Source organism: Panthera pardus, unplaced genomic scaffold (assembly GCF_024362965.1).
Source record: "Panthera pardus isolate Hobbes unplaced genomic scaffold, ASM2436296v1 HiC_scaffold_15, whole genome shotgun sequence".
NCBI lineage: Eukaryota > Metazoa > Chordata > Mammalia > Carnivora > Felidae > Panthera > Panthera pardus.
This window is the reverse complement of record NW_026526710.1, coordinates 35506589-35517183: the sequence shown is the minus strand read 5'-3', so window position 1 is coordinate 35517183 and position 10595 is coordinate 35506589. Positions and strand designations below refer to the sequence as shown.

Sequence of the window (10595 nt, the reverse complement as noted above, 5' to 3'; positions counted from 1 at the left end):
AGCTTTGTCGTTACAATGGCTGAAATAATTCTTACGACCATCTTGTTGAGAAGTCTCAGCTTATAGAGCTATGAATATGAAAGCCACTTCTCCCCCTACGTGCCACCTTGCTCCATCAAGTCCCTTGGAACTGGATGGCAGGGATCTTGGTGATGCACACTTTGATTTCCCAAGTTTTCACAGTTTCAGAACTCAGGACACACTGTTGGGATTCAGCGTCCTTCTTGTTTTCTCTCTGGTCTGGGCTCCAGTGGACTGGAACTGGGACTGGGGGTGGCAGGTTCTGCTCACACGCACACCTCCCTCCTTCCCTTCCCCTAACACTGGCAACTTTGCTGCTGGTTCTCATAAGGGGGGCATCTGAGGTGTGGAGGAGAGTCTTGGGGGTCTCTCACCTGCACAGCTCCCTTGCATGCAGAACTGCCCCTGCTTTACTCCTTTCTCCTCTCTTTGGCTTCCCTGCTGGTGTCCATTTTCCTTAGGTCTTCTTGTCCAGAGACAGCCCTCTTGCTGAAGGGGGGAAAGCTTCAGACTACACAAGGTCAGCCGCCCTTGGCTTTGACCCTTGGGAAGCTCATCAACTTGCCATGCCTGTTAGTGAGAGCACAGCATCTCTCCGCTGACTGGCATTCAATGTCACAGCAGCAGCAGGGGGCACTTGGCTGCACTTGGGAATCAGCAACAGTCAGATGAGGGGTTTCCGGTCCTGAACGTTGCAAAGAAGATGTGTAGGTGTACCTCCAAACTTATAAGAGGGTCAGTTGTCCCATCCCTGACCTTTGGCAGGAGGATGGAGAGGGGAAACCTCATTTTACCATTACTGTTTTCCTCTAGTGGTGTGTGAGTGAGCATCAGTGTGCGTGTGAATGTGTGTGGTAGAGGTGGTTGTGGGGTAGTGATGGAGGAAGAATCAAATTTCCTAAAGCATAATGCTGTCTGCCAGCAAGCCCTGCAAAGAGGGGCAGGCTCCAAAGCTGGCAGTTCTCTGAACTCAGAATCAGGGTTCTTCTTTTCTTAGCTGTGCACCCTTATTCACCAATTCTGGCACTAGACTCCCACACCATCTTATTATCCTTAATTGACACATTACATGCAATTACTCTGGGTATCTTAACAATGGAATAGACTTGATTGTACAGTAAGCCACCAGATGTACAGTGACAGCTCAATTTTACACCTTGGATCCTCAATTGACCTTGGATGACTCTGACAAGTCTGTGAAGGTACCACTTTATTTAAAAAAAAATTTTTTTTAACATTTATTTATTTTTGAGAGAGAGACACATACACAGTGCTAGTGGGGGAGGCAAAGAGAAAGGGAGACACAGAATCCGAAGCAGGCTCCAGGCTCTGAGCTGTCAGCACAGAGCCCGAAGTGGGGCTCGAACCCACGAGATGTGAGATCATGACCTGAGCCAAAGTTGGCCGCCCAACCAACCGAGCCACCCAGGTGCCCCATGAAAGTACCACTTTAACCAAGAGGAATTTACATCAGAAGATGCCCTATAAGAAGCAATGAGAAGGATGCACCAGAGACCGCTAAACTGAGCAGCCGAACAGGAAGAATAAGAGAAACACTGATGGGGAAGAGGAGAGGTGTGAGGACTGTTTATTAATACCAAGGAGGCTCCAAATCACAAGACCGCCAATAGAAATGCACGTCACTATCGTAACAACACACAAAACATACTGGTTGGCTTAACAATTCATCCCTGTCTTGACAAAAATGCTGAAGTATGATTGCAACCCATGAGAATTCACCGGGGAAAGTCTAGCCAAGTCCAAACTCTGCTCCACAACACATTCGTCTGCTCTCTGACCATCGTTCAACGTCCCTCTGACTTTTATTCTGGCCTTTTCCTTAAAACCATTTCCTAATGTTTGTGCTACCAATGGTATTTTCTTAACACAGAATTTGCAGATAAAGAAAAACTATTAAAATGTTGTTAGTTGATGCTTTTTTACAGGAGTAAAAGATTTCACAATTTTCCCCCAAGCAGCACAAAAATAGGGAGTAGAAAGCATGAAGACTTCCTTATGCTTAACTCAAGCCATTTGCACACAAGTAACTCGAGGCAGCTCAGTGCAGCTGCCCCTGCGCACACTCTCAGCGGTCTCCCGTCACTTGGACTTCTTGTTGCCTTTCTGGTGCTGCTCAGTGGCCTTCCTTGCCTCCTCCTCTGGGATGAACACACTGATAGTGAAGTTGCTTATCTCCGAGCCATACTTGTTCTTCACAACCAGCCCGTATTTGCCAGAGTCGGCGGTGCTCACCCCACTGATGGTGAAGTAGGCCGTCTTGCCAGCCTCAAACTTGACGCTGCAGTGGTCGTCTGTGACCAGAGGCTTCTCGTTCTTCAGCCAGGACACCTCTGGAGTCGGGTCACCCCACACGATGCAGGTGAGATTAAGCGCCTGCAAAACAGGTTTTATCAGAGGGAAGGAAATATATTTGGTACGATAATCCAATTTCAAGAATCCTTCTGGTGGTCCGGCAGGACCCAAAGGAGGATAAATATAAAACCCATGGAATGATGGGTGGAGTTACGTGGCATATGCACCTGCGTGGATTACAATTTGACTTCAGTCCTGAGTAGGTTTCTGTAGGGCCTCAGCCTTCTGGCTTTGGGAGTGCTTATCATCAGAACCACACGAAGGAGTTTGCTTTCAGGTCCCACAGGCACTTTTGCTTTCGTAAACACCTAGATATGCCTTTTGTTCTCATGTGGCATCTGGACGCTGTCTCGGTAGAGAAATCTCATTGCCGTAATTACCACCTGCTCACTTTGCATTCTGTCTGCCTCACAGAGCCCGGCAGCAGAATCGTAACAGCTGTTTCAGATAATGGGACTGATTTTCAGGTTCCACCTTCCTTATTTTATTTCTCCCCCAAAACTCCACCCAGTCTGTTGCAGTTGCAAAGGTGCTCTACCAAAATGTATTCCTATTTCCTGATATCTTATTATACTACGATCTGTGCTGAAACCCTCTTATTTTAAAAGATCAATGCTTAGGCCTGTAGTTTTTAACTTTACCATTGTTTTCTGTTGAAAGTTTAAGAGTAATTGTAGATTCATAAACAGTTGTAAAAAATAATAGAGAGATCCCATGTGCCCTTACCCAGTTTCCCCCAACAGTAACATTTTACAAAATGATAGTATAAGAACACAACCAGTACATTGACAGTGATGGAATCCATTGTTCTTATTCAGGTTTCCCCAGTTTGGCTTGCACTCATTGGTGTTTGTGTGTGTGTGTGGCTCTATTCAATTCTGTCACTTGTCTAGGTCCATGTATCTAGTCCCTCAGTCAAGACAGAGAACATTTCCATCACCACAAGGATCTCTCATGTTGCCCTTTTTTTTTTTTTTTTCCAACGTTTATTTATTTTTGGGACAGAGAGAGACAGAGCATGAACGGGGGAGGGACAGAGAGAGGGAGACACAGAATCGGAAACAGGCTCCAGGCTCTGAGCCATCAGCCCAGAGCCCGACGCGGGGCTCGAACTCACGGACCGTGAGATCGTGACCTGGCTGAAGTCAGACGCTTAACCGACTGCGCCACCCAGGCGCCCCCTCTCATGTTGCCCTTTATACCCACACCCACTCCCCTGTCCCCAACCTCCCAACCTCACTTCCAACTCCTGGCAACCACCAATCTGTTTTCCATTTCCAACACGGAATTTTCCAAAGCATTATATAAATAGCATCGTATAGTATGTAGCCATTTGAGATTGCCTTTTCTACCTGGCACAACTCCTTGCAGATTCATCCAAGTTACTGCAGATATCAGTAGTTTGTCCCTTTTTATGGGTCAATAGTGTGCCATGGTGTGTGTGCGTGTGCGTGTGTGTGTGGCTATAAAGGTCATCTGGGCTGTTTCCAGTTTGGGGCTATTATGACTAAAGTGGCTACTGAACATCTGTATACAGGTTTTTATTTGAGCTTAATTTTAATTTCTTTATGATATATGCTGAGGAGTACAACTACTAGCTCATATGGTAAATCCATGTTTTCCTTTTTTGAGAAATTGTCTAACTGTTTTCCTGAGTGGCTGTACAATCTTGGTTTACATTTCCACCAGCAATGCATGAGTGATCTGTATCTCTGCATCCTTATCGGTGTTTGTTGTTGTCACTGTTTTTATTTTAGCGGTTCTGATAGGTGTGTTAGGATATTTCATTGTGGTTGTAATTTGCATTTCTCTGAAATTACTTCACATTTTAAATTCCATTCTTGCATTTTTTTTTCTTACTGAAATCCAGAAACTATAAGAAAAAGAACTAGGGCTCACAACATACAGGGAAAAGGATATCCTTCTCTAAAGAGTCTTATATGATCACTTATTATCTCTTCTCTAAGAGTATTGTTTAAAAACAGGAGATTAAGAAATCAGTTTCCTTTCCATGGTTAATTAGCATTTCTTACTGGATTATTCTACAAACACATTTCAACAAGAAAAATAGTCAAGCTATTGCCATTAAACTTACCCAAGTGGATCAGGTACATGATTTTGGAAACTGTGATTACTTAGGGGTTAAAACTTTTTTTTTTTTTTTAAGTAGGCTCCATGCCCAATGTGGGACTTAAACTCATGACTCTGAGATCAGGAATTGCATGTCTACTGACCGAGCCAGCCAGGCACGCCTTGAGGGTTAAAACTTTTAACAAAACCAAACCAAACTCTCAAATACCTTAGGTGTCATGGAAAACTACTATCCATACTTTAGATTTATTTCCATTATAGATCACAAAGTGCTTTCATATACATTCTATCTCTTAATTCTCACTACAACCTAGTGAGCTGAATATTTTGAACCCCATTAGATGAGGAACATGAAAACCTGCAACCCTGCAGTGGTTGAGCTTAAAGTCAGCTGTGGTCACATATTCTACCTGCAAAGAAATTTAGCTGGATGAAACCTGCCTCTCACTAAAGCCTTTCTACATGCCTTGTTTTATCCCTAGTCTACCTACTGAATGTCTTCAGTGTCCTTCTGAGGTGGTAAAAGGTTTTGTGCCACTACAGGTACCCCTCCCCTATGGCTGGCTTATTAAATTAGTCTTTTTTAAAATGTTTATTTTATTTTTGAGAGAGAGAGAGACAGAGTGTGAGCGGGGGAGGAGCAGGGAGAGAGGGAGACACAGAATCCAAAGAAGGCTCCAGGCTCTGCGCTATCTGTACAGAGCCCGACGCGGGGCTCAAACCCACAGACCGTGAGATCATGACCAGAGCTGAAGTCAGAAGCTTAACCGACAGAGCCACTCAGGCACCCCTGAAATTTGTCTCATGAAACATAGGGATGAAGAGAATGACTCCAGGTTAGAAATTATGTTCATTGCTTTTCAGAGAGATGATTACAGAGCCAGGAAATACCAGTTTAAAGTTAAATGGAAAGAAATCAGCTTTCAACAGAAATAGAGCCAACAGAAATTCGCAGAGCAGCACGTTTCCCTTCAGAGGAGAAGTATTTAACAGGACAGCCTATTTTCCACTAGGTATTAACGTTCACATCTTTCTTCATTTATGTTTGTCATATAGTTGTGATCGAACATTTTTTGCTTCTCATGGTATGAAAGGGCACCTCTGGAAATAGACTCTGTGGTCCACATGGGCCTGTGAAAGGCGAACTTGTATCCTGATCCTTGGCCTAAAAAACAGACTTGGTTTGTGCTTTGAATCTGGCTATTCTGAAATGAACCCTAAGAAGCAGTGGTGGGGACTTGCTTAGAACAAAGTCTGGGCCACTGGAACCCATTGCTAGTGTGGAAGACGTGAGGACAGGAGTGGTGCATGCTTACCTTGCCTTCCTGGATGGTGACCACATCGGGGAGACCACCCAGCACCCGGGCACGATCTGCAAGCATAGGCATTTCTGGTTAATCACTGAAATGATGAGCGTCAGTGATCCCATTCACAAAACCACCCCAGGGAACTAACTTTCCAATTTAGCCTCCTTCTCCTTATAATTCCTTTATACCTGTTTTTAATATGTAAAATAAGAAAATGATCCAGTGATTGTGGATGTTACCCTTCCTCATACAGATACTTTGTGTGCGTGGGTGCCTCTATCTGTGCCTAAATTATCAGCTTGAGATGGATGGCTTTGTGGCATCAAGACCTGCTCTATAATTTTCACAGCTATTTTCAGCCCTGGCCCTTCTGCAGCTCAGTGGGGCTCAGCTCGAGGAGACAGAGCAGATCTCTATGGACAGCCTCCAACTCTGCTTGGCCTCCTTTATGGGCTTCCCTATGATTAAAAAAAAAAAAAAGTTGCATAATTGGAGGCTATAAGCCATGAGATCTGGAGGTTTATGCAGATTGTGGGCTTTCTTTGTGGACTTTTCTAGAGAGCTTTTCTTTCTTGTCTCCTACTAGTTCTTGGTATGTAGGGCTGCCATCTATGGCCATGAGTGCAAGGGCCCCAGCTGAGGGGGCGAGGTGTGGGAAGGGTGCTGAAATCCAGAGCTGACCTCTTGCCCCCCTGCCCCCACTAAGCCCTGTGCTCTAGGTGTGACTGGCCCAGCCCCAGAGAAGAACATTTGTATAATCTGCTCAAAGGGACACTGTTTGCCACTAAAGCAGTAGCCACCACACTCTCAATTTTAGGCCTACTTTAATTAACGTGTGACTCTAGATCCCAAAGTCAGAAGACTAAAGCTTTGAATGAGTCTTGAATCTTCACTGCTTTCTCCTGTTGATTCCATTGTACCTTGCACCACTTGTAAGTTCAACTCGTCATTTGGCTCCTGCCACACCCGATGTGTGATATCAGGCAGGGCACCTGTGTGGACCCCAGTCTCCTAATCTGTGGCATGGAGGAAGGGTTGCATTACAGCTGTGGACATGATGTCACCCAGCTCTGCTCCACAGAATCCGTGGGATTCCTCTGGGGGCCCTCTGAGGAGGGGCACTGAGTCAGGGAGCTCAGACCCCCTCCCAACTCCAATGAAGCTAACTCAGCTTTTACCCATTTTGGTAAAATATCTTTCACACAGATACTGGATCTGCGTGAAAGATGGTGTTTGAATGAAGCATCCCCCAACATATAAAAGATTAAACACATGGGGCTAGAAAAGCACTAAAGTCTCTTCCAGCTCTAAACTGCTTTGGTACAGAAATTTCAGAAAGAGTTCATGAACTGGAAGGAGGGTCAGGCTCCTTGCCCACCAGAGTTTGAGAATGGGGAGTAGCCACCAACTGTGGACACTGGATTTGCTTGTGCGTGTGTACAGGAGCAGGAGGGGCACACTGGGTACCAACAAGGAGCGCTCCCCTCTGGCCCACAGTGGGCCCCGGTGCCTGCCCCACTCACCACTAGCAGCAGCCACACAGACCCAGCACAAGGGCAGGAAGAGGGAAGGAGCAGGAAGGAGGCGGGAAGCAGTGCAAGTCAAAGGTGAAAAGTTCCATCCTGAATGACCTGGAGCCACTAAAAGGCTGGCAATGACCTCATTTCTCACTCCCCTACGGTTCCCTTCCATTCCAGCTCAGGACTGACTCTACAATTTTAACCTTCAACCATTTTCAAATTGTTGCTTCACACACTCAGAGAGAACCTGCATGATTACGATATTTAGTCCATGACCCCTGAAATCCTAAAAGACTGGGCGTTCCAGAAATCTCCATGTGTGAGGCAAACAGCTGACAGAAGTTAGTAGTGAGCACATTTCTGGGTACACAGACTTGACAGTTTGGCATTTGTTCACTCAGACCGTGAAGTATTCAAGAAGGCCTTATTTGGCAGCTTTTATCCTACAAAGGCTCTTAGGAAAATGCAGGAGTAAATCAGTGATAGTGATTTACCTGATGCCAAATGTACAAAAATTCTTTTTTTTCATTAAAATTTTTTTTAAGTTTATTTATTTATCTTGAAAGAGAGAGCATGAGCACGGGAGAGGCAGAGAGAGAGGGAAAGAGAGAATCCCAAGCAGGCTCCACGCTATCAGCACACAGCCTGACGTGGGCCTCGATCCCACAGACTGTGAGATAATGACCCGACCCGAAATCAAGAGTCACGCACTCAACTGACTGAGCCACCCAGGCACCCCACAAAGTTTCTTATTTCTTCTTTTCTTTAATATAAATAAATTTTTCTGACACATTGTGCCTGCTGCAAGTGGTTAACAACTTGCATAATTTGTGCCCAGAGATTTCTCAGGACACCTGGGTGGTTAGCTCAAGAGCTGAGTGACAGTCTTAAAATGTAACCTGAGACCTTCCTTTCACAGACATTCTTACTCAAGAGACTAAATGAAAACACATGTAGAAGGTTAAAAAGAAAAAAGAAAGGAAAAAAAAATTCATTCTTCTCCATCTGCAGTCACAATAAACAAATGAAAGTTATGTTTTGAAACTATGCCAGGAATAAATGGGAAGGGGGTTTTACTTACTTTTCTCTGCAATGGCAGCTTGTCTGTGGTTGAAAGACAGGAACAAACATGAAAACAAAGAAGAATTTTGTTTTAGTGTTACTTCAAAGTGGCGAAACCTGGACTGCATTTCATTGCCTGGGAGACATCTTGCTGCTCAACAAGGCAGTGGGAAGTGCTGCTTTTAGGCATTTGCCAAAATAAAAGACCCTCTCTAACCCTCAGGTGGGGGAAGACCTGAGCACACCATGTTCCAGAGAAATCAGTGCACGCAAATGGCAAGGGACTTACTTTAATCTCTGGAATTCAGCAAAGGCTTCATCATATGCTTTAAGAGAAAAAAAGACAAGTTAGAATGTTCTCACCCAGAGCTGAGGACACAACAGGAGTGGATTAAAATTCACAGCCTGAGGTCAGTGTGATCAGTCCAGACATGACTAAGCTGACTTTGAATAAGGCTATGCCTCCTTTACTCTGCAACTTGATGGACTTCACAGGGGAAGCAAATACTTTCTAGGGAGAAAAGATGAAGTAGTGGATTTTAGAAGCTCCCAATTCGGTTGCAAGACCATCCTTTCAAACAGAAAGGCAAAGATTCACTCTGCCAAAGATAAAATGGTAATAAAGGTGGTTAAACATCCCGAACATCAAAAAGGCTTTTCTGTTATTAAATCATCCCCCATGTACGTCACAGCTTCCTAGCTGGATAGTTAAGTGTTTCCATGTTGCATAGTCTGGCCCGTCTATCTGTGTGAAAGGGCACAGGAACTATGACACTCACAGTGTGTGCCAGTGTGGGCCCGAAGCAATGCTTCTGAGCTGGCCAGGAGCCGAGATAAAAGACAGCAGATGAGGAAATGAGAGCTACACTGTTCTAAAATCTCTTCTCCCCCCTGAGCCTGCAGAGCAAGCCGCTTGGAATACTTCAGGTAAAAAGGCAGCTTTATTTTGAAGTCTCTCTCATCTCTTCTTTAAGCTCCTCTTTGGTCTGAGAATCATGATATTTTATGTCTAGAAAGTATTTACATAATACCAGTCCATCCCCCTGCTTTTACGGATGGGAAGAATAAGCACAAAGTCAGGCTTCAAGTCTGGGGAGGTAGGCCAGTTAGGCTACCCCTAGCTAAGCGTTCAGTGCCCTTCCTTTTGCCCACACTACACTGAGACGTGGGCATCGCTGAACCAATAGGCTTTGGTGAGCCGGAGAGTAAAAGAAAAAGTTTTTTAGGTTTTGGTTTTTGTTTTTAAATCCACCCCCTTCCTGTTTCCCATTTTCTGTTGTGTTTCAAAATGTTAGAGGACTGTGCGAGAGATCCCCTGTCACTGCAGTGTGTGACTCAGGCACAGAGGGGAGGGGGAGGCGGAGGCAACAACTCCCATTTGAATCTTTCCAGTCCAAATGAGTGGGAGATGGGGGGTAAAGATAAGGGGAGTCAGCACAAAATAACTCAAGGCAGGACTGAAAAGGCTGTGCTCTGAATTGTGAATCTACTCTCTGAGGATTAAAAACACTAAGAGTTCTGGGATATTTAGATTGCATTTGAGTACATGAAGAAGTGGAAGAAAAAGTCAGTCCACAGTCTCCTTGAGAAATATTAGGTAGAAGCTAGACAGGAGCAGTGGAAGGAACACCCCAAGGCAGAGTCCCAAGTGCTTGAAGGAGGATGATAGAAACAGGAGCTGGAGGCAAGGATGGTGATAAGTAAGCTACACATTAAAAGCCTGAGGGTACAATATCCTGACCCTGTGGCTTCCAAGGCCTTGGGGCTGACAGATCAAGAGCCCCAGGTGCGTGAGGAACACACACTCGCTTTCCTCTTCCACCTCTTTTAACCATTTAACTTGTGGTTGATAGTTGCGTGTTACTTCTGGTCTGTGTTTGTCCATGTTTCTCACTACTTCCTGCTCCTCTTTCGTCTTCTCTCCAGATGCCCCCATTCTCTCAGCAGATGACCAAGAAATCTGAGGCCATAAGGACCCAACTTTTCCAACTTTCTTCTCTTCTCCTTAATATTGATCTTTGCCAATTCACACTTACCCTCCTCTGGTTTCTGAAGAAAAGGAATCCCTTGCTCTTCCCAAAGTCAACGCCTCCGCCTCAGCCCTAGATCTCAAGCCTTCCATTTTTCAGAACACTGATATATTGGTTATTCCCCTCCACTCCCACCTTCAATCCTTCCATCTCAACTGATTTCTTAAACTCTATTAAACATGCTCAAATTC

The 10595-nt window shown here is 44.9% G+C and overlaps 1 protein-coding gene across 3 annotated transcripts in view; it reads right to left on the bottom strand.

The window, feature by feature from the left end:
* Positions 1-1592: 1592 nt before the first annotated feature.
* Positions 1593-10595, bottom strand: part of MYOM1 (myomesin 1) — a 154168-nt gene continuing 145165 nt past the window's right edge. For all 3 annotated transcript variants that reach the window (XM_053902473.1, XM_053902474.1, XM_053902472.1), the window contains 4 exons: positions 8664-8700; positions 8394-8416; positions 5802-5857; positions 1593-2415 (listed from right to left, as the gene is read on the bottom strand). In XM_053902473.1, coding sequence (XP_053758448.1) covers positions 2122-2415; positions 5802-5857; positions 8394-8416; positions 8664-8700 — 410 coding nt within the window. In that variant the 3' untranslated portion in view covers positions 1593-2121. The remainder of the gene's footprint in view (positions 2416-5801; positions 5858-8393; positions 8417-8663; positions 8701-10595) is intronic.